At 36.1% G+C, this 25,701-nt stretch overlaps 1 protein-coding gene across 5 annotated transcripts in view; it reads right to left on the minus strand.

Moving 5' to 3' along the window:
• The window catches only part of DGKB (diacylglycerol kinase beta), a 697,837-nt gene that overhangs the window by 11,051 nt on the left and 661,085 nt on the right, over window positions 1-25,701 (minus strand). For all 5 annotated transcript variants that reach the window (XM_013051698.2, XM_004743409.3, XM_004743408.3 and 2 more), the window contains 2 exons: window positions 24,697-24,817; window positions 23,389-23,449 (listed from right to left, as the gene is read on the minus strand). In XM_013051698.2, coding sequence (XP_012907152.1) covers window positions 23,389-23,449; window positions 24,697-24,817 — 182 coding nt within the window. The remainder of the gene's footprint in view (window positions 1-23,388; window positions 23,450-24,696; window positions 24,818-25,701) is intronic.

Consider the following 25,701-nt stretch of genomic DNA (forward strand, 5'->3'; position numbering starts at 1 on the left):
AATAAATTTAACCAGTTGGGTAAAAGACCAGAACACTAAAAAATATAAGACACTAAGGAATGAAATTGAAGAAAACACAATAATTAAAAAGATATTGCATGTTTATGTACTGGAGGATTTAATATTGTTAAAATGTCCACACTACCTAAAGCAATCTGCAGATTCAATGCAGTCCCTATCAATATACCATGGCATTTTTCACAGTATTAGAACAAATCTAAAATGTGCATGGAACCACAAAAGACCACAAATGAACTATTGGTGGGATTGTAAACTGAGGCAGTCACTTTGAGAAGCAGGATGGCAGTTCCTCAAGAAATTAAAAAAAAAAAAAACAAAAAAACCCCCCAAACTTGAGAAATAAGAAAAAAGCCAGAGGAACTTATGTTCCCTGGTTTCAGAGTAAATTACAAAGCTAAAGTACACGAAACACTGTGGTATTGGTAGAAAAACTGACACAAGAATGCACAATGGGGAAAGGACAGTCTGTTCAATACATGCTGTTGGGAAAACCAGACAACCATATGCAAAAGAATAAAACTGAGCCATATACAATTATTATTATCTTATACCACATACAAAAATAAACATGAAATAGATTAAAAAACATGAATGTAAACTCTGAAACCACAAAATGCCTAGAAGAAAACTTAAGTAGTAAGCTCCCTGACAATCATTTTAGCAATGATTTTTGGATATGACTTCAAAGGCAAGGGAAACAAAAGCAAAACAAAAGAGACAGACGGATGACATCAAACTAAAAAACTTCTGCCCAGCAAAGGAAACCATCAACAAAACAACAAGGCAACCTACTGAATGGGAGAAGGTACTTGCTAATCAAACATCTGATAAGGGGCCAATGTCAAAATACATTAAAAAACTTACGAAACTCAGTAACAAAAACCGAGTCCCGCATCGGGCTCTCTGCTCAGCAGGGAGCCTGCTTCCTCCTCTCTCTCTCTGCCTGCCTCTCTGCCTACTTGTGATCTCTCTCTGTCAAATAAATAAATAAATTCTTAAAAAAAAAAAAAAAAAAAAAAAAAATCTGAATAGACATTTTTCCAAAGAAGATATACAGTTGGTCAACAGGCTGATAGAAAGGATGCTCAATAACACTAGTTATCAGGGAAATTAAAGCAAAAACCACAAGGAGATATCACCTCACACCTGTCAGAATGGCTATTATCAAAAGGCAAAAAAGAACAAAGGTTGGTGAGGATGTGGAAAAGGGAACCCTCGTGTACTATTGGTGGGATTGTAAACTGGGGCAGCCACTCTGAGAAGCAGGATGGCAGCTCCTCAAGAAATTAAAAATAGAACTACCATATGATCCAGCAATTCCATTACTGGGTATCTATCTGAAGAAAATGAAAGCACTAATTGAAAACATATATGCAGCCCCATGTTCACAGCAATACCACTTACAATAGGCAAGATATGGGAACAACCCAAGGGTCCACTGATAAATGGATGCGCGTGCACGCGCACACACACACACACACACACACACTCACACACACACACAGCGGGAGACTCCTGAGGATAAAAGAATGAAATTTTACATTTGCGACAACACAGGTGAGCCTTGAGAGTATTGTGCTAAGTGAAATAAGTTAGAGAAGACAAATACCATATGATTTCCCCTATAAGTAAAATTTCAAAACCAAAACAAACAAAACAAACCCAGGACTCATATATAGAGAGAATAGATCCGTGGTTACCAGATTGGAGAGGGCGTGGGTGGGTAGCAAAATGCGTGAAGATTAAGTACAAGACCTCCAAGTATAAAATAAATAACTCAAAGGGATGTAATGTGCAGCGCTGGGAGTATAGTCCATAACACTGTATTAACTTTGTACGGAGACAGATTATTAACTAGATATCGTGGTGACCATTTTGCCATATATATACACGTCCAATCACTATGTTGTACACCCAAAACTAATATAATGTTGTATGTCAATTCACCTCAATAAATTAAAGGAAAGCAAAGAGCAGAAAAGCATTCTAATATGATTAAAACAGAGGTGGATATTTTCTCTTTTCAAGGAGTTCTCAGACCTGCAAGTAAAAGCATAATTTTTTTTAATCATATTTACATTACTTAATTTTATCATCCCTCAACCTTTGGAGGTCTGTGTCAATATCCTTAGTTTTCAATATATGACAACAGTATGGGTTCTGTAACTTGTGTTACATAGCTCATGTTGGTGAGTGCAAGAACTGGGTTTGAGAACTGACTCTCCAACCCTGCCAGCATTCCTCCTGAACTCCCACCTCTGTACCCTGTGCCAGCTATGGCCCTAGAGAACCTTCTCCTTTTTTCTGCTAATGAAAGTTTGATTCCTGTCCTGAACAGTTCAAATCAGGTATTATTATGAAATTTCAAAGCACAGGAATAAAAAGAATATTCTAGATGCTCTCTGAGAGGAAAACCTGGCAACTTACCAAAAAACAAAAGTCTCATGGCATCAGGTTTCTCAAAAAAAAATTAGTGCTAGAAGGAAATGGAGATACACCTCCAAGCCCCAGAGGAAAAGTTAATTTTATCACTGAATTCTATATTGAATTAATGTATTGATTAAAGGCAAAGGTTCAATGAAGAAGTTTTCAGTCGTTAAATGATTGAGAGAATTTACCATCTATATGCCCTTTGAAATACTTTTGAGGGTGTTCTCTAGCAAAACAATGGGGGAGCTAAGAAAGAGAGTCACAAAACAGAGGATCACACTGCCAACACCAAATGCTGAAAGGAGGTGAAACAGCAGGAGCTCTCATATATTACTGGGGGGAAGATAAAATGGTACAGTCACTTTGGAAGACACCTTGGTAGTTTCTTATAAAACTAAACATACTGTTATAATAGGATCCACAGATCACACTCCTTGATATTAATCAAATGATTTGAAAACATGTTTGCACAGAAACCTGCACATAGATCTTTATCACTGCTTTTTGCAGAATTGCCAAAACATGGAAGCAACCACGTTGCTTCCTTCAGCAGGTGTGTGGATACATCAACTATGGTAGTTCCAAAAAATGGAATATTCCTCAATGCTAATAAAGAAATGAGCTATTATGCCATGAAAAGACATGAAGGAACCTTAAATAGATATTACAAGGTGAAAGAAGCCAATCTGAAATACTATGTTCCATATGATTCCAACCTACTGCATTCTGGAAAAGGCAAAACTAAGGAGAAGTAAAAAAAAAAAAAAAAAAAAAAAACAAATAGTGGCTGCCAGGGGTTACAGCTGAAGGATGAAAATTTTTAGGGCAATAGAAATATTCTCTATGATATAATATTAATAGACACATGTTTTTATACATGTGTCCAAACCCAGAAACTGCAACACTAAGAGGAATCCCTAATGTAAACTATGGACTTCGGGTGACTATGTGTCAGTGTACATTCAGTGATTATAACAAATGTACCACTTTGGTGAGGGAGGTTATGCACATGTGTAGGCAGGGGGTATACGGGAAATCTGTGTAACTTCGCCTCAGTTCTATTGTGAACTTAAAAGTGCTCTAAAAAAAATCAAGTCTATTAAAAACAACAATGACGACAAAGAGGGGGTCCAACTGAGACCCAGGATGATAGATTTGGAAGAAACCTAGAAAGAAACCCCCAAAGAAGGACTTTTCCATATAAAGAACAAGAGTGGGGCGGGGGTGCCTGGGTGGCTGAGGCAGTTAAGAGTCCTGACTCCTGATTTCGTTCAGGTCATGATCTCACGGTTGTGAGATTGAGCCCTGTGTCAGGCTTTGCACAGGCATGGAGCCTGGTTAAGATTCTCTTTCTGCCTCTCTGCCTCTCCACCCCTCCTCCACTCTCTAAAAATAAGTAAATAAATAAATAAATAGCAAAGAACAAGAGTGGGGACAATAGGTAAATTGATATCTATTTTTAAAAACGAGAATTACCATAATGATGACTTAAAAAAAGAGGGGGGGAAAAAAAAGAGATTCCAAAATCTTCACAGAAAAGAAAATGTAACTGTGTGTCAGCATTTGGTTCTGCAGTTGACATTTTCATAATCTCAATGATTGTATATTTTGTTTTGATTTAAATAAAATCATTACTTTTTTCAGAAGCATAACAGCATAATTGTTAAAAATCAGACTGCCTGGGTCTACCATTCCCTATCTGGAGACTTTGGCCAAATAACTACCATTCATTTCCCTCATTAATAATATAGAGACTTTGAAATAGTGTCTGTTTCAGGGGTTTCTTATTAGGACTAAATGAAACTGCACACAAAATGCTTAGAATGTTACCTGGCACAAAAAGAAGTCACTCAGTACATATTCACTGTTAGTAAGAGAGCTAAATGGAGTAATGTAAGTGTTAAAAGCCACTTTTCTGTGCATGAAGTAAACAGAATATACCTAAAAGTAACAGATGAAAAAAAAGATCAAAGCATATTTTTTATAGCTGTAGAGTAAATGACAGGAAAAAACCAAATAGTTCAAAGAACAGACCTGGTGACAAAGAAATGATGGGACAGAATCTTAGTTATTATTTTTTTATAATTCTAAACATTCTGCTTTTTTTTTTAGTGTGCATATATTATTTTGGTGCAAACATTTAAATAATTAATGACAGTAACAAAAATCCCTCTGCAGATAATTGTCTTGCATTCTAGTGTTCTGGTTCTTCAAACACGATCTACAAACCAGGAGAACTGACCTCATTGTTAGAAATGCAGACTCCCCAATCCCAACCCAGACCTTTTGAATCAGCTTCTACTTTGGAGCAAGATCCCCCAGGTGATTTGTATGCACCTTTAAATTTAAGAAGCCCTGTAATTTATACTTGTCACTTTATTTCTCTTCCTAAGGTATAAGGCCAATAAGAGTCCATTGGCAAACTGACAGACTGGCCAGCACCTTCTTATAATCACCCCCAAAACCTAGGGCTAAGAAATAATTTTTTATCCAACTTTAATTAACTCTGTTTTTAATGTACTAGGTACCAGCTTACTTCAGTTTAGTGCTTGGGCTTCCAAGTTGAACAGACATTTTTATTAACATAATTAAGGTGTTTATATTCTAATGACAGCATACGCAGTGGCAGAATGTGATATGCACTGTATCACAGAGATATTCTCAGGGTGCAGAGGGAGCACAAAACAATGCCATTGAGATCATGATGGAAAGACAGGATATTTTAAACCTGAGTCTTAGCAATATCACTCTGGGCGCATAGCTAGGGGCTGGGTGCCATACAAGAGGGAGGGAGATTAAATGGGGGGGCTAATATAATAATCTAAGAAAGAATTAAAATGGATTTTAATTGTGGCAGTGGCAATGGGAATGGAGTAGGGGGTACACTTGAGAAATATCAAGGAGGTACAACCTATAGGACATGATTGAATGTGTGGAGTACTGGAAAATGGAAAAACTCGAGAGTGACTTCTGTGTTTTTAGCTTTGTTTGCTAAGTGTGTAGTGATGCTTTTTAATAGAATGAGATGCATTTTTGGCAGGGGTGGAAACCCAGAAGTTAGGGAACTCTGTGCTGAGTGTTATATTCTGAAGGTGGTGTTCACTACCTTTAGGATATGTAGGTCTGGAGTTCAGAAAGGAGAACAGGTCTTGAGACAGATTTGGGTGGGGTGAACCTATAATAATGTCACCCATCAAGAATAGATTACTGAAGGACAGTGTGGCAAATACAAGTATCAGATATTAGGCTGCGTAACTGAAGAATGCTGACATTTAAGGGTGAAGCAGGAGTATGATTTCCTAGGAAGGAATATGAGTACAAGTAGCCTGAGAGATAGCAGAAAAAGTAGAGAGAAGCACCAGAAATACACATTCCCACTCCTCAGTGTGGCCTATTCCTCTTCCATGGAGTAAGGCAAGACCTTCAAATGGGCATGTATCTAGACTAGTCATGGCCCAGATTATCACAAGGGTTTACATATCAGTGATACAAGCTACAGAACTTTTATACTAATTCTAAATCTAGAAGTAATTATATTTGAGAGTTATATGCTGTAGGATGTTTAGGTGGTGCTCATGTAATTAGGGCTTGGGAAGCACTTCTGGTAAAGCATCTTCTGCTAGATGGTAAATATTTTAGGTTTTGTGGGCCATGGGGTCTCTGTAACTACTCATCTCTGCTATTGTAGCACAGAAGTGTCCATCAGCTACCTGTAAAGAGGTGTGACTACATTCCAGTAAAACTTTATGTTTGAAAACTAAAATTTGAAATTTATATAATTTTAAATTATGAAATGCTATCCTTATTTTGCTTTTGCAACCATTTAAAAATGTAATTTAAAAAAAAAACCACTTAATCCTTTTGCTATACAGAAACAGGCAGCTATCCAGATTTTGCCCAAAGGCCATAACTTGCTGACCCCTGATATAATTACAGTCAAATATAATCACATCTAGAATTATGAAGCACAAAGTAGAAGAAAGAATTTTTAATTTAAAGTCACGATTTAATGGGACCATAGCTAGGAGATGGATAAAAGTGGAAATAATTTCATATGGCATATCTTTGATATGCTGAGTGCTACCATTCAGAAATCATTTTGCAAAGTTCTGAATTATATATGTGAACTTTCCCAGTTTTGATAATATACCACCTGATTATGTTTGGCTCAAATGTACAATCTTTTTATTGCTTTGTACCGGGGTAGGCTTAATAATACTGTGATTCTTAGAAAGTATCTCAGCAGGTAGTATTCTCCTTTTAAAATTTTCTCCCTGTATCTAACCAAGAAAATGCTCTTTTCCTGCTTCTTCCTTTAAAAGTTTATTATCACTGGATTTATTCAGCTAACTTAGAAATGAATGGAGTTTTAAGAGCAAAAATAAATGCCATACAATATCTGTGGGGAGAGCTTAATTTTGGAATTATCTGGAACATTCAAAGTTATCTAGCTTGATTCTGGAATAAGATGGTCTCCTTCCAATAATGGAAACCATTTTGAATTCATGCACGTAGCTGAGCCATATGATAGCGGGAATAAAGAGCATGCTAAATTTTTCAGGTCCATAACTGCCAAAAAGCAACGCAATGGAAACATAACAATTTTCTAAAACCCCTGTGCCAGCTTCTTTATGATTCTAGTCATTATTTTCTGGAATGATAGTAATATCCAAGTTTAATGTTTAAGTCTTTGATCTAACAACAAATTCAGATAAATTATTGTGAAGATTTACAATAAAATCTTTAAAAAATGGTTTAAGAGGTTTACTGATGAAATTCACAGCAATTTTAAATATGTATGGTAATGAGAAAAGAGAAACTTTTTCCTGCAAGTCACAGGCTCTTTGGCTACGTTGGGAAGGAAATACTTATACCTGGATTTGAAATCTCTTTCAAGATATAAATTTGGCTCTCCTCTCCAAAATATTTTATGGTTATATGTTGGTTGCCAGGGAGGGTCAACAACATTTTAAAAAATCTTTTTATAATTTCCATGTCTCTACAGAGAAATGATATCCAAGACCTTAACCTAGTAACTGTTTTACTTTTCCCAGGCCCTCTCCAATTCTTTGGTCATATGGAAAAAACAAAACAACAAACAAACAAAAAGTAAAAATAAAAACAGAACAAACAACACAAAAAAATTCCCCTCCTCGACTACAGCCAAAGAATATTCATAATATTCACAACTTATGACCATACTTTCTTAAAAATAGTATTTTGTAAGCCCTTTCCTATGTGGTCTTTTCACACAGTTTAGTGTTAAAATCATGGACTTGGGACAGGAGGCAAGAGTTTGAGTGCCAGCTTAGCCACTAGCAAATGGATCTGATTTTTTTTTTTTTAAACGTGGGGCGGGGGAGAGAAAGTGAGAGAGAGAAAGAGGAAAGACAGGAGGGTTAGAGACAGAGGGAGAGAGAGAATCTGAAGCAGGCCCCATGCCCACAGCAGAGCAGAACCCGACGCAGGGTTCAAACTCACAACCCTGAGATGATGACCTGAGCTGAAATCAAGAGTGGAATGCTTAGCTGAATGAGTCACCCACGTGCCCTAGGATCTCACATTTTTGAGCCTCAGTATCTCTTTATTAAAGGAGGCTAACAATACACTTGCTTTATAGGACCAATGCCAGTACCAAATGAGGCTCTACATTTCATTTATGTGCTTATAAATATAACCTGTTATTTTTAGTGTAATTATGTATAGCTCCATGGAAAATACATTTTTTTCATCCCTCTTCTATCTGAAACAACAATGCTTTTGGGATTCCTTGGGTGACATTATGAGATGGCATATTATGGCCATCTGCCTTCTCTCTGAGGAGGCCAGAAGCACCTGGTAGGATTCCAGTGATATTCCAGGCTCCACTTCCATGCAAAAAAAATACCAGGAAAAAAAATCCATGTGAGACATTTAATAACCCACAGAAAGTATCTATTTTTTTTTCTTTTAAGCCAGGAGAGACCATTAAGCTCATACTGACAATATGTGAGAACATAGCTCTTTAATGACCCAATTCCTACACTCAGCTGTGCCCTTGGCTATCTAGAGCATCATGGCATTGATCTAAAAGAGCTTCTCACCAATGTTAAACTACTTCATGGTAATCCAACAAACATTCTGACATCCATAAAAATATGCTGGGGCACCTGGGTGGCTCAGTGGGTTAAAACCTCTGCCTTCAGCTCGGGTCATGATCTCAGGGTCCTGGGATCAAGCCCTGCATCAGGCTCTCTGCTCAGCAGGGAGCCTGCTTCCCCCCCTCCACCCCCGCCTGCCTCTCTGCCTACTTGTGACTCTCTCTCTATCAAATAAATTAAATCTTAAAAAATGAAAACAAATTGCCATCCCGCAGTGTAATGGTAATTAACATTCTTAACAATGTGCCTAGGACATTGATTAGGGAGCATAAATTGGAATAGGGAGGAAATAACCTGATTATTTTCCAGATTCTCTTATTTGAATGATTTGTTCCATCATTTGCTCAGTTGTTCAAGCCAGAAATCTGGATTATCTGTGGTGTCTTCTCCTTAATACCCATAACCAGACTATTACTAATTCTGATCAGTTTTATTCCTCAAATAATTTCTGTACCTCCTAACTTTAGTCTTTCTGCTTCCACCATGCTAGTGTCTAAACAATTGCAGAAGTCTCCTCAGTGGTTATTGCCTTCCCTACCAACCCATTTTCTACCCATAATGATCTTATCACCGTGCATCGCTGATCACATCGCTCTCTTGCTTAAACTCTATTTATAGTTCCACTGACTCTTAAGCTAAAGTTAACCATCCTTCCGGTGGGCATTAAGGTCCTGCAGCTCTGACTGCCCCCCTTTCCTTCTGTTCCACCCACATCCATCAGGTCTTCTTTCAGATCCTTGTACACATGCTCTCTTCTACCTCGTGCAGCTCCCTCTGCATAGGACACTCTTCCCTCCTTTTATGTTTAGTTCTATGCTCCCCATCCTTTAGTTCACACGCCTATTCTGAGTTCCTTTGAAAGTCTTCTTAGACCTCCAAAGTTGAGTCCCACTTTTATACCCGCTCATGATATCACAGTATCTCAGCTCATAGTACCACAAAACTTTCACTCACAGACTTTGCATCATTACTGAAATTTTGTGTGATTCTCTTGAGTAATTTATATCCACAATGAGTTCAGAAACCATTGTTTATTTTGTTTTCTCTCCATTGTAACAGTAGGACAAAATATTAGTACCTTCATAGAGAAGAAATTCAATAAACATTTGTTGAATGAAAAAACGAGTTACTGATATTCCTGATATGGCTTAGATGAAATAGTTGTATTCTTAGTTTACTGATTTACTGATAATCATCTTTTATTGAAAATCATCTTTCATAAGATCTATTTAATTCACCTTGTGGAACTGTCATGTATATAAGTCAATGTAATATGTTAAGATTTTTTAAATTTCCTAAGTCTTCTCAAATAAAATATGTATAATTATGTTCTGAATATTCAAGAAAATAAAACAAATAGTATTATAATCAGTGTATTTTTTTTTAAAGATTTTATTTATTTATTTGACAGAGAGAGATCACAAGTAGACGGAAAGGCAGGCAGAGAGAGAGAGAGAGAGAGAGAAGCAGGCCCCCTGCTGAGCAGAGAGCCTGATGCGGGACTCAATCCCAGGACCCTGAGATCATGACCTGAGCCGAAGGCAGCGGCTTAACCCACTGAGCCACCCAGGTGCCCCATAATCAGTGTATTTTTATTATGAATTTTTTAAATTCAAATTTCTGTTTGAAATTGTTAAGCCATCCAGAGAATATCTCTATGAAACACTGGACCCTGTTCTCTATTAGTGGATAAGAACTCTTACTCTTAGAACTTTTAACACTACAGTATGTTGCCTTTTGAGGAAAAACTTAGATTATATTAGCCATATTTTCTAATTCTAATACATAAAGTCAAAAGAAATGAATAGCCAGATAAGATATGATCCCAAGGCAAATGTGGGAGAAAAGTTAGGCCTTGTGATTCCATAGTTTGTATCTACCAGAAGAGAGACCTCTAAGTGCTCTGGAAGGAAAGAAATCAAATCTATATAATTAGTTTGATGACGCCTAGCAATTAGGAGATACTAGTAAAAACCCTGTCTAAAGGAGGATTTTCAATTTTTAACTAGATGTAGATATAAATAAAATAACTACTGGTTCTCTTAAAATCTAATGACAAAAGTCTAAGTGCATACAATTTGATCATTTTCAGCATGTCTAACAATCCTGGATCACATCAGTAGAAATGCATAAGGTCTTGCATATTTAGTATATTTCTTATTTCAATTTTTGATCTTTTATATTTTTGGACATTGTGGCCAATTTGGGTTAGGAGTTATTATCAAAGCATACCAATATGAGAGATACTATCAACTGAAGTGAAATAAACTTTTCTAAATTTAAACCAATAACTAGATTAATTCAGATTTCAACATGCAAAATGAAAGAACAATTTAGGCTTATTTCACAGCATTTAGGTTGAGTGTACTCAAGAAAAGAAGTACAAAAAAGGTAAGTCCAATTGTAAACATAATGTTTGGGATAACTTTTAAAATATAATATGGTAAGAAAAAATTCTTTAAAATATTTTAGCACAAAATGCAATCAAATCTAATCAGTTTGGCATTAATTAAGCTCTAATAATGTACTTCAGCATCTCCCCTAAGTAGTGTGATCTGTTTCCCCTTCATCCAGGTCGATTTGTGCACATTATGGTGTCATCATAATTTTAAAACATACTGAGAAAATGACAGAGCTGCAAAATTAAAATAAATGATTAATGGTATTTTTTTTCATGTTTTGTACTAATAGGTATTACTGAGCCTTTAAATTAATAGAGCTGTCAAGCACATGGGTGTTACAGATCCAGCAATGAACCAAAATGGAAATTATATATTCCACAGACACCTAAAGATGACACTTTGGAATATTTTAAAATTTAATTAGTAGGTGCAATTGTTTTGTTCCCCATAACCACTGCAAATTAATTGGAAATTAGTCACAACCAATCCTTTTTTTTTAACAATCTGAAATGAAGAGATTGGTGCTTTACACCTTAACGTTCTTGTTTGGGGGCCAGAATGCACACATGCAGTAAATTGCATTGTCAATTACAAAAACAACAACTGTTGTGAAATTAGGAAAAATTATGCACAGGTAAACAAAACTAATTAATGCATAAGTAACAGGGGAACACAAAAAATAATGCCCAACTAAACATTAACATTCCAGTCTGAAAAAAAAAAAAGGCTTGGAAATGCAAATTTATGCAAAAGCTTTTACCAATGAAGTCTTAAGTAAAAGAAGCTTTTAGTTTATGTTTTATTTAACTGCATTTGGTATCTCACTATCACTCACACCTTAAAAAATATAGCTACTAGAACAGCAGTCTGCTTACTCAAATATATTTTATGAAGGCAGAATACTGTTAATTTTCTATTTTTCAGAGTTTCTACATTTCGACTCATTAAATAGCAAATGGTGCTATTTCCTTCCTTAACATTTTTCCCTCTTCTGTATTTAAATATTACGCAAAATGCAATTTGCAGGCACATCAAGGAAATATTCATTATCTACATATACCTGTTAAACATTTTCCTACTGATAATTTACGGGTTACTCTTTTCCTCCATCACTAAAACTATACATGTTCCTATGTTCCCTTGTCTGCTTTGCCCATCTGCCTCTCTTTTTTTTTTTTTTTCCCTTTTGGCCTTGGTTAAAAATTATTGACTTTATTATTTATTTATTTGAGAGAGAGAGAGAGAGAGAGAAAGAGAGTCCATGCATGTGCATGAACAGGGGATAGAGTCAGTGGAAGAAAGAAACATTTTAAAAAATTTTTTAAAATTTTAATTCCAGTATAGTTAACATACAGTGTTAGCTTAGTTTCCTGTGTACAATATAGTCATTCAGCAATTCTGTACATGAGTCAGTGCTCATCACAATATGTGTACTCTTAATCTCCATCACCTATTTCACCCCTCCCCCTACCCACCCCCTTTGGTATATCGGTTTGTTCTCTATAGTTAATAGTCTCTTGCTTGGTTGATCTATCCTCTCTCTATCTTCGTCCATCCCCTTCTAAAGTAAGCCATTAAAGCAGTTTAAGATTCCTTAAAGATAGTGTGTTTACAAAGTCAACAAGTACGTACCAAGTTACAATAGCTGTATAATTTCTAATGAGGAAATATTTTATTAAATTTTCAAAACAAGAATAATTTCTAAAAAATCAATCTGGTGCATTTAATATTATTTAGTACTATTTAAAGTTAATCAATTTAATGCAAGAGTCTTGAGAGATTCAAGAGTTAGGTAGCAGATTTAGCAGATAACTTTCACAATGCTATTCTATTTGGATGAGTTTTAATATAATTTTCCTTTAAGGTAATAATTAAAGATGTTAAATGTTATGGTGAAATACCCTTTTCCAATATGAGTTTATCTGTAAATGATTATGGGAAAACAAAAAAAGTCACTGCTACATTTTCTGTAATGCTATGGCCAAATCTCAAAAAGATTTCAATTTTGTCCCACCAGAAAATTACATCGGTTTAACTTTTTACTTTTTATGACTCAAGATCACAGGGAAGCTAGTCTGAATAATAAAAAAAGAAGAAAATTCAAGTGCATTATTAAAAATAAAAATACTGTACACCATCAAATAATACTTTTAGTGTTGGAAAATGTGGCGTGTAATAATTCTCAACAACCTTTCAATACTACCTTGAGATTTGTAGGTAGCTAGTTTTAAATAAGGAAATAGTTTCAAGAAGATTAAGTAATTCTCTGAAGTCCAGAGGTCACTGATATAACAAATATGAAACTCTGGACTCTGGCCTTTATTCTTGTTTTCTATCCATTGGAATATAGTTATTTCACATGGTTATCTTCCTAAGCAGTTTTTTCCCTCCCTCCTCATGGAAACCCCATAAAACACTGCTTTTAGGAAGTGAAAAATATTCTTAACCCTAGACTACACTAAATTTCTGCCTCAGTGCTAGAAAAGTTGACTATTTCAGTTATAGATGTTAGCTTATTCAAAATAGCTTAAAATATTAAACTTACAATAGATTTCAGATAAAAAGCTAATATACAGAAGTTTTAATAAAATGGTTGTGAGTCTATAATAAAAGAATGGTAAGGTTATTTAACTTCTGACCTGTTTTTAGTTCCTAGGTGTATGATCAGTTAATTTAGGTAGTAGGTCTAAAGGGATCCACCTACCATAATGATAAGCACATTTTAGCTATTTTTCTACTTCCTAAATTTGCCCCATTTTCTTCGTAGGTATCCTTATATATGGTTTATTGCTAAGTTTTAGTAGCTCCTTGTCAAGAAACACTCCATGCACAATTTGCCTTTACCCATATTTGTTGTTTCTCTAGCAATCAAGAGATGTTTAGGCACATAAACTATGGAGAAAAGCATTCCATTCCGTACTATTGTATCCTCTAATCTAATATAATGTGAAATGCTCATTTAAATGGTATTCCCAAGTAGAAAATATGGTCATGGTGTTCAACTTTACAAGTGGGCTGAGAGGGCCATTAAAACAATCTTTTCTTAAAAGGGTTTGTTTTGCTTCTCAACACAAATGTTCTACGCTGTTTGCTGTGGTTACGGCTGCTAGAGAAAGTCAAAGTGCAGGGAGTCTCATTGGCTCGCTGCCTGTTTGACACTTGGTCTCCTTGACTCAACACTATGCATTACAGAAAGCCTTAGAGACATCGTATTTCCTCCTCTCTGAACTTATTTTCCTTAGGCAAACAGGGTTAATCAACTGATGACCAGTTTGGGAGTAGAAAAACAAGTTAGGGACAGAAGCGGTCTTAGAACTCTGCTCGGTGACCTTACCACACCTCCATATATAAGCCCCCCATACAGCCATATAGCTAATCTGCAACAGTCTTAATATATGTTCTCCTACAAAGTAATCTAAAAAACGTTTCTCATGTAGCCATCCACCTCAGTACTAGCTTAGAGAAACACTGAAAACTCTACCCTTACAGGTGAGCAGAAAAACTGTGCCTTTTTGATCCATTATTTTCAATCAAACAAGGTAAATGCTGTCTTAACTACCTAAATGCAGGACATGAGAATGGAAAAATAATTTATGATGTTTTCTCAACAAATAAAATGTAAGATTCAAAGTTTAGTGCATTTCTTAGACTTATTTAGCTTTTTTCGGGGGTGGGGGTAAGAAATGGGGATTTTGCTGTGAAGTCTCCAAGCTGGCAGATAAGTACTTCTGACTAATAATATGCCAACTTGGTGGGGACAATTCAGCCAGATCTCAAAATAGCCATACACAATAACACCTAAGGAGAGTTGGTGACAGTTCAGTTCTGGTCAAGCAGCAAGCAAACTCCATCCTGTATCTCCCACTAATGGCAACTACAAATCCCACATAGACTAGAGCAAGTATCTGAGGATCCCGAAAGCAAATGATAGCAAGTAGGCTGGAGAAGGAAACCCTGGCATAAAGTGCCACTGAACTAGTGATGAGTTTTCTTTTTTTTTTTCTTCCCTCTCACATTTCCTAGCCAGAGATCTTGGAGGAGAGGGAGAACACAAAAAATCTATTCCTTAAATTTGCATACAATCTCCCGAGTTTACTCTTGAGCTGCGTATGCATAGATTTGTCCTTAAGAAGCGTACTGCCAGCTTAAAGAACCAAAATAGGGGGTGGACTGCCACCCAGGTTCCACACCAGCCTATGAGTTTTGTACATGTAGAATAAATCTGATTAACATTGTGAAGACTTTGAAAGTTGAACTGACATTAGAAACTCACAGGAAGCAGCTCAGGATTTGTGACCTGAACCTAACTGGATCAATGACCTACTAAAATAGCAACAATGACAAACCAACATTCCCCCTAAGAATTGAACAAAACCTGGAGTTTTGTAACATAATATTTAAAATGTTCAGCATACAACTCAGAATTTCTCAACATATGATGACCTGGGAAAATCTCAAAAACTCACAAGGGGAAAGACAGCCAGTGATGCAAACCCTGGGATGATCCAAGTGTTAAGAGTTGCCACACAGGACCTTACAGCAGCTACTAAACTGTGCTCCAAAAAGTAAAGACAGGTACTCCTGAAATGAAAGGAAAGATAGAAACTACCGGCTGAGAAATAGAGAGTATCAAAAAAGGAACCAGTTAGAAATTTAACAACTGAAAAATACAATGACTTAAGTAAAACAAAAATTAGTTGGATGGGCTCAAGAACAGAACAGAGATGAAAGAGGAAAAGTGAACTTGAATATAGATGAATAAACTTTATCTGGTATAAACAGAAAGAACAAAGAAGAAAGAAAAAATATTTCAGACTCAGAGATCTACAAGATAATACATAAAGTATCTAAAACAGATCATCAGAATTTGAGAAGGAAAGGAGAGAGTATGGGGCTTAAATTAATATCTGAAGAAAGTAAAGGCTGAAAACTTTGGCAAAGTCATAAACCTAAAGATTTGTGAAACTCAGAGGAACTAAAACAGAATGAGCCCAAAGAAATCCATGCCCACACTCATCAAAATCAAACTACTGAAAACTAAAGACAAAGGAAAAAATTGTATGCAGCCTGAGAAAATGATGCATTACATATTGTGAAGCAATGATTCAAATGACTGAGGGTATCTCATCAGAAACCACATTATGTAAAAGACACTATGTGAGATATGAAGGGGAATTAAGGATGAATCTTAAAATGCTTACAATTAAGTCAGAAGAGCTGGATACGTATATGTATAGCCGAAATACAAGACTGTGCATTGCGATGGCAATGAAAGTTGCCACAGAAGTACAAAGGATAAGGCAAATATTTCAGACAGATGGGGAGTTAAAAAGGCTTCATGAGGAAATTGCTGCTAAGCTTGGCTTTGAAAGAAGGAATTTTATTTTATTTTTAGTTTATATGTATTTATATCTCATTGCCTTTCAGAAAGATTTTGTAGTAAATTATAAAAATACATATATCCCAATAGGACAGGATAATTACTTCAGGTAATCTGAATAAAAGGGAAAAATAAATATATCAAAATAATAAACATAGGTTCAAATGAAAGAAATGCCAACCACAGGTTCTACCGAATTGCTGGAAGAAACCACAGATTTGTTTGTACCCTGTTTGGAAGCTCGAAGAATGAGTTTATTACTGAAACACAAAACAGGAAGTGGATATTTTAGGCACAAAATTAATAGGTATGAGTAGAAAGCTCCTAGAAAGTGGTCCCTATGAAGCATGACAGCCTCAGGAAAATTATTTAATGCCATTGCAAGGATTTTAAACTTTATTCTGTGTGAAAAAGGAGTCACTGAACTTTGACATCCAGGAGTAAAATGATCATTGTTGTTCAGTAGTAATTCTGGCAGCAATGTGATGGATGGCCTTAGCCATACCGGGAAGCAAAAAATAAGATGTTAAGGAGAAAAATGTAAATAAGCTGAAAACAATCTGAATTCTGTTATAAATGACAGAGTTGTAATTGATTACTAATATTAGAGCTACATTAAGGACCGAAAGAGTGACTGAGTGAGGCAGCAAAACATCATAATCAAGAAAAAAGGCATTAGAGTCTAGTGGCCTGCTCTACATCTTACCATGTGGCTTTGGAAAACTTGCTTAATTTATCTGGATCATCTGTGTTTGTTTTTAATGTATAATATGGGGATTGTAATAACCTTACTGACTTCTTAGGACTTTTCTGAAGACTAAATAATTAATAAACAAACATACAGAACAAAACCTGGTTCGTGGTAAGCACTCAAGAAATGTTAGGCACCATTACCACAGTTTCCTCCACACGTAACTGGGACATTCAAATGTCTTGAAGATTCTATCAGCCTTCATCTAGTGAAAAAGTTTTATAAACTAAAACTTTGGTCTGAGATTAATTTTTATTTAACTAATGATTTCAGATTAAATAATACTTTTAGGGGCACCTGGGTGGCTCAGTGGGTTAAAGCCTCTGCCTTTGGCTCAGGTCATGATCCCAGGGTCCTGGGATTGAGCCCCGCATCGGGCTCTCAGCTCAGTGGAGAGCCTGCTTCCCTTCCTCTCTCTCTCTACCTGCCTCTCTGCCTACTTGTGATCTCTGTCTGTCAAATAAATAAATAAAATCTTTATAATAAATAAATAAATAATACTTTTAAATTATGATTATTTTTATTTTTATTTTTTAAATATTTTATTTATTTATTTGACAGTGAGAGATCACAAGTAGGCAGAGAGGCGGGCAGAGAGAGAGGAAGGGAAGCAGGCTACCTGCTGAGCAGAAAGCCCGATGTGGGGCTTGATCCCAGGACCCTGAGATCATGACCTGAACCGAAGGCAGCGGCTTAACCCACTGAGCCACCCAGGCGCCCCAATTATGATTATTTTTAATAATTAAAACAACAAACACACCAATAAAACTTTAATGGACAACAGAACACTTTCTCTTTCTAAAGACTTTGCATTTTAAAGTTGTGCTGGATATATTCTCATTGTAAAAACAAGTCAAAATTAAGATAAACTACAGATAACTGCAGCATCTAGACCAATAGGAAAAAGATCCAGTCTTCTTAAGCGAGGGTAAAAGCAAAGGCTAGGCAAGTAGCCAGCGTCTGAGTCAAGTAGATATTACTGCCCAGGAAAAAACTGGCATCCGAGTCAGAAAACAGCATCTCATAGAATGGCCTACACAGTAGAAATGGAACAGGAGGAGACAATTGCTCTTAGGGCACTAGATGACCAAGTGTCTACCCCAGAAAAAGCAGGGATCGAGCCTAGGGCAGCTAGACAACCATGCTTGGCAGGAATTGGCTGAGTCCCAGGTCATGGCTGAGTTGTATGTTCAACATATTCCACTTTGGAAACAGATTGGGCAAGTGGGTTCAGTGTGCTGAGAAGTGAATTAAAAAAGCAAAGAGAGACAAAAACACAGGTAAACACTTTCTAGAAGTTGCCTTGACTCCGGCTACCTTTTTGAGGAATCTTTATATATTATCTGTGGTCATTTCACCATCTAGCTTATGATCTGTTCATGACTTCCTTCCCATTCTGTACCACACAGAAGAAAGTTTCAAGAATTTCCTTCATCTTAATCATAGATGAAACACCTAGAGCAATATTCCACTACAACCTCTTAGGCATTACTTTCATAAAAGTATCACAAGTAATAACAAATATATTCTATTAATATTTCAAAGTAGTAACAGAATGCAGTCTATATAATGTGTAAATTTGATAATACAGAGAGAAATGGCCCAAAGAAATGTAACTGCATACCAAGAAACAGGAAGATTAAAGTTTCGAAGGTTAAGAATGTATTCCTTCTTTGATACATTAAAATTCTTTGCTTTGAGAATGAAATGAATAAAGATAACTCAAAATAACTTTTACATGTATTTATATATGGAAAATATGTGAATGAATTGCTAGCCAACCTACATTATGTTCAGTGAAAGAAGGTTTAGTAGAAAGCATTTTTAAAAATTGTTATACTACCTCAAGAAGTATTTAAGAAATTCACAAACTCAAAATGCATTTGGCATTGGCAGTGTAATTATGTGTAAGGCACTGTGCTATGCTCCGGGGACAGAAAGATGATCAAAATCATGGTGCATGACCCCAATAAGCTTATATCTATCAAGAAGCTAGCAGATAACGTTGATAATTTCAGTGTAATATCGTAAGTGCTTACATAAGGCTAGGAAGCACTAAGGATGGGCTTTTAGACTAGCTGGGGTCGATGGGGTGGAGGAAGTGGCAATGTTCTGGAAGAGCTTTATAGAGGAGGGGCAACATGAAACGAGTCTCAAGCTAAGTTGTATAAATCAACTAAAGAAGAAGAAAAGCTTATTTGGACATAAGGGAAGTGTGTGAGGAGAGTAAAAGGAAGTAGGGGGTGATACTGGTGAAATAGGAAGCTTGAGTCAAATTATATTTTGTCAGAAAGAAATTAAGCTATTTTAAGTAGAACAGTATCATAGTGAGCTTAGTATTTTATCATGATCATTCTGGTAGAAAGGTAAAGAAAGGATTTAAATGGGAAAAAAAAATGGAGATGGGGAAATATTGATGTGATTATTGCCAGGAGTGTGAGAGAAATGAAATAGGCCAAATCAAGGACAGAGGTCATGGGGATTGAAGAAAGGAAAAAATTCCAGAAAAATGTCGTATTGGTACGGGGACATGGTATTTGAATTTGAGGGTATGGAGAGAAGTTTAGAATGGCTCTCAGATTCCTAGCTTAGGAAACACTGGGTACATAACAGTTTCACTAACTCAGGATGGTAAAGGGAGGAGCAAGTATTTTGGAATATAAGAAGTCAGCATATGTTTGGGGGATGAGGGTGTGAGGCAGGTGATGAGTCCATTTTAGGTATATAGGTGGCTTAGTAAGGCATCTCCTAACATCACAGAACTTTACTGGGCACCCATCACTTGTAATGAATGGATATAAAATGAAATCCGACCTAGTTTATGACTTCCCATATCTCTTCCCTCCTCCTCAAGCTGCTTTTTTTTTTTCCCCCATGATAGAGACATATTGATCAGTATGTTTGACATGCTTACAAAGAAGCACTGTGGAGCAAGAAGACAAAAAGGGGACAATAATTAGGCTCTGGAGTCCAGCCTGAAAAATCTACTGAACTATTTTAATATAAAGTCTTCTGGACTTGTCTCTTTAGACTGATATGTTTGTTAACATGGCCAATAGTTATACGGCCAAAGTCCATTCTCTGTTAATTCAATGTCTATTATGAAACTGTGAACACAGGAGTACGTGACATATTTCCATTGATTAAGTATATATTCAAAGTTTTAAGCTCTTGGTTTTGCTTTTCCTGATATTTCAACTCTGGATTGCTGAAATTTCTAGGTAGATATTATCTTAATTCTTTTTTTTTAATTTACTTTTTATTGTGGTAAAATATACATAATACAAAATTTAACATTTTCACCATTCTTAAAGCATACAGCTTAATAGCATTAAGCTCATTTACTTTGCTGTGCAACCATCACCACTATTGATCTCCAGAACTTATATTACTTTGATTTTTAAAAAAATACATTTGATATAAGAATCAAGACCATTTATCATGTGCCTTTCAATTTCATATATTCTACTTATAGAAAAACAGAACTTCTGCTATGCTCTAACATTATATCTAAAGCAATTCCTTCATAAATTAAATATCAGCTAATGGATATTTAAATTCAGCTATAGATTCTGATATTCTATATGAAAAAACATCTTGTTAATTCAATTGAAACAAACATACTCTTTGGCTAAACCACTGCAATGCTATGAAGACTAAACACTCTCTTCATTTAAAGTGAAATTTAAAGTTCAGAACTCCATGTGGTTCTAGGAAAAGCAGAGTTTGCCAGAATGTGAAATGACAATAATGAGCCATAGTCTAGTACAGCTCTTGGCCCACCATAGACTGGAATAAATGTTTTAAAAGAATAAGAGAACTGAAGGAAAGAAAATTAAACATAAGTTACATATATTATTACTAATTTAACAGTTGCATAGATCATGACAATTAACAGGCAAATTAAGTATCTTGTTACTAATTGAAAGTTAAGTTAACAAAAGTATCTTTAGAAGTGCTTGTGTAAAATAAACTGAAAATCATTCTAAAACAGTAGATTTTCATAGACATAGACTTTTTAAAGCTGGAAAAGACAGTAAGTGATTTATCAGAAGTCACACTCCAGCAGAGGCCCCAGGCCTTCACAGGTTGAGATCCACAGTGGGGAGTAAGACTGTGGAGCCAGACTACTTGCATTTTAATTTCTACGCCGCCACTTTTCATCTGTGTGGAATCAGGCAAACTATTTGACCTTTGTCTGCTTCAGCTGCATTATCCATAAAGTGAAACTAATCATAGGGTTTTTGTGAAAACTAAATGTGTCAATACAGGTCAAGTGTCTCAAACTGTACATGGGACAAACTAAAAGCTTACTATATGTTGGATGATATTATTATTACCACTAAATCCTTCTGGATTTAAAACATGGACAAAGGAAGAAACTTCCTTTCATCCTGAGAAGAATCCAAAAAATAGAGTCTTTGTGGAAGGTGTTTTTTATTTTTCCTCTTGTCAACCAAGCTGATGAAAACTCACCTTTCATTAAAAACAATACTGCCACTAGCCCCCACCATCATCAGACCACTATCCGCCCCCCCACCACCACCAACACCACCATCACCAGCGTCACCACCACCAACACCACCACCAACAACAACACCATCACCAGCATCACCACGACCATCAATAGCAACTCCACCAGTTCATCCCAACCACCAGCACCAGCACACATCACCAGTGCCTTAACACACCACCACCACCACCACCACTTGTAGCAACAGTAACAACACTTTCAACACCGGTGTGAGTATAAACATGAACTCAGAAGTGTCACTGGGAGCATGAAGAATAACAAAGATGTGAGTATCTACACGCTGGAAAAGAGAGAACAGGAATCTTTTTAAAGCTATTTGGAACCCCACACAAAGATAGCAGAAAGCACAGGAAGTAGCCAATCAAAAGATCTTTAAAACATGTCTGTTTTACATGATTATTAGGGAATTAACAGATTTGCAAACTTGGGGTTCAAAGAGCTAAAACCATATAATAGGAATATACTGAGAAGAATATGCTAGGAATAAACAAAAGGTGATATCTGTCTGATATACACAAAGAGGAAGCCAATAACTTTAGAGTAAAACCACTGGAAAGGTAAAATTAGAAGTTCCCTTTTTCATGCTACAGTGCACTGGTTGGAATCTGGAGCTAAATCTGTTTAAATTAGGGGTCAAGAGAAGGGGCCTTAAAGAGTCCTGGGTTTGAGTTCCATTTCTGCTACATATCTGACCTTGAGTAAGTTATGGAACCTTCCAAAGCCTCTGTTTTCTCCATCTGAAAAATGATGAGGTCCATTATTTAATGTATATGTGACTATTTAATATACCAATACAATCTTGAATGTCAACTATATCTCAACTTAAAACAAAACAAACTTAAACGTATAACACCAGCACTTAGCACAATGCTCATACCAGTCTAAGATTAAGACCCCCTGTTCATTCCCTAACTGGTTGCCCTCCCAATCGTAACTACGCAGTAAATGCGTCATCATTTACATGTACGAGCTAACCTGGATTCATCTCCTTCTCTCAGCCCCGAGGGAACTCAATAGCAAATTCTTCTTGTCCCATTCCAGAAAGTAGCTCAAATTTATCCTCTTCTCTGTCACTATCTGTGCTCAAGTCCAGACTCCTCTGTGAGACTCTGTCCCAGGGGCTACTCAGTATAATCCATTTTCCACAAAGCAGCCAAGGTGAACTTTTAATATGTAAATCAAATGATTCACTCTACAAATGGAAATTGGAATTTTGTGGGGGGCGTCTAAATGTCTGACTTAAATAATATCTTATTCTGGAGAAAACAAGGATGGGGGAGTTTTCTACAAAGAGGGATGCCCTCAAATCCCCAAATGGAGGTAAAAGAACAGATGGATAATGATTCAGGAAGACTCATGTCTGAAGGCCCATAAAAATTTTTTCTCTTAAGGAGATCTGAAACAAGTACAAGTACAAGATTTAAAGCATTTTTAAAATTTTGATTAGTTCCAGAGTTTATAATTGATCTATGATATCTAAAAGCTGCACTTAGACTAACACAAATATTCAAAGGTTAAATCATTGCCAAGGGCATATGATGCCCCAAACCTGAAAACAATAGCTCTGTCACATCAATAAATAAAAAGGAAAAGGTACTTGGTGATAGATCGAAAGCTTAGTTATTGTGGTTATTTAGTTACAGGAGTATGTGATTAGTTAGTGATAGAAGTACATGATATTTGGAAAGCAAAAATGAAGTGACATAGCCTTTCAACTACTCTGTACTCACTGTGCACGGGGTCTGCATCCACGGTTCCCCATCAATCTGCATTGGCAGAGACTTGCTAGTCCTGGGGGAAAATATTTCATTTTAAGTATAACACTGAAAAACTTTACACAACAGACTATATGTAAGATATAAGATGATGAGACCTGAGAATGCAAATATGGTAAGAGCTGGCTCTAAATTGATCTCTTCTGAAAGGGACTTCAATTCTTGACTATGAATGAGTACCCTGAAGCATACCTTGATCACAGGAATATTAAGAGCTTCCAGGTAAATGCGATGATTAAAAAAACATTACGAATGCCAAAAGAAAAATACAGGGTTTATGTTTTTATAATTTTTAAATTATTTTTATTTATTTTGGGGGGCTTATGTTTAATGATATAATTGGAATTCCTATAGCCAAAAGAGCCCCCTCGTTTTCATGAAAACATTGCAAACCTGAAGGAAAGGTGTTTGATGTCTCAGACTGTCCAGTATCAACATTTTCACAAAGTAACACCAATTATATCTGTGCTATAAACCCAATGAATGGTTTCACTGTTGGATCAAAGCAGACTTTTTTCCCCTAAAGGTAAAATTCTGGAAAAATGTTTCTTTTTTTTATAATTTTTTATTTTTTTATAAACATATAATTTATTATTAGCCCCAGGGGTACAGGTCTGTGAATCGCCAGGTTTACACACTTCACAGCACTCACCATAGCACATACCCTCCGCAATGTCCATAATCCCACTACCCCCTCCCTACCCCCCCACCCCGCAACTCTCAGTTTGTTTTGTGAGATTAAGAGTCTTTTAGGGTTTGTCTCCCTCCCGTTCCCATCTTGTTTCATTTATTCTTGGAAAAATGTTTCTTAAAAAGGTTTAAATTGAATACACATATACAATCTTACTTCACAATAAATGGATTATTTAATTTTATAGAAACAACGGTGCACTTTAGTCTATGAAAGAATTTAAGTTAATGGTGCCTCAACAGTGTTTCTATTGGGCAATGTACCTGGTAGATCCTTCTATGCTTCAGCAAACTGAACTGTGTGAGAACCATTTTACAGGGGATGAAGTTTGTATGTTAGATTTGTATCCATGGTCAAACTAAGAGAACATCAAATTTCAAACCTGGTAAGTAATAGTTAACCAAAACTTTGTAAAATCTGCCAATTCCCATTATGTGGAAATATATCAGTATTAATTACTGCAATTTGAGACACAAATAAGACAGATGTTATTATCAGAGTCTTGGATACTTTTCCTTAGGTTGCACTTAAACCATGTCAACCCCCTTTCTCAATTATAGAGAAAAAACTACCTGATGACCACAGAGGAGCACTGTGCCAGCCGCCGCCCAGCACTCTTCAGTCCGGTATAGATTTGTCCCATCTCCATGGCTCCTTCTAAGCCAACCACCTCCAGCAGCTGATCACTCAGATCTGAAAGAAAGCAGAAGCCTTGTAGGTTACAGTAGAGATCCATATGTGTACAATTTAATGCCATTAGATATTACAAAGATGAAAAATGAAAGCTACTTGACAAAGAAAGCTTGCCTTGGATTCTGAAAGTAATGAAAAAGATGGCCTACGTCTAAAGCTCTCAGTTTAACTAAACCTCGAGGTGCTGTGGGAAAAGATCGGCTGTCAGCTTGATCTAAAACAAAATGGGAAGAATGAATTCGGAGCCAAATAATGCCAAAAAATATACCAGTAGTTTTTAACATCAACAAACTTAATGTTATTCCACATGTATATATGGAACGTTTATACATTTGGCAGCAAATACACATTTCAACGCTATAAATAAAGTATGAGGATATGCTGTCAAACATGATTTTGTTAAATTACTCGAACAAAAGACCCTAGAGCTCATGGAATTAAAGTTTCTCATTTTAGAGATAAGAACACTGAGTCTCTAAGTCATCAAGTGACTCGTCCATAGTCATAGGTAACTTTGTGTGGAAGTTCAATAAACAGTATTAGTTTCATGAGATATTTTTCTGATGATAAGAAATATACTACTAAAATACTATTTGGGAGCCACCTAGAAAATTAGCCCAGTGCAATTATTTTTTCTAACAGAGGACAGGAGAAAGACACTAATAGTAATAGCTTTTGCTTAATGAATGTTTACTAAGTAGTTCCTATCACTGGACTAATCACTTTATCATCTCATTTGTTTCCCTTTAAAACCAACTGAAGGTAAACATGATTATTCTCTTTTACAGACAGAGAAACTGAACACTGGAGAAGCTAATTTATTCATATTAACACACCTAGGAAGTCACAAAGCCAAAATCTGAACCCAACAACCTTGACACATA

This window comes from Mustela putorius, unplaced genomic scaffold (genome assembly GCF_011764305.1).
Source record: "Mustela putorius furo isolate JIRA1106 unplaced genomic scaffold, ASM1176430v1.1 tig00003845_pilon_pilon_pilon, whole genome shotgun sequence".
NCBI lineage: Eukaryota > Metazoa > Chordata > Mammalia > Carnivora > Mustelidae > Mustela > Mustela putorius.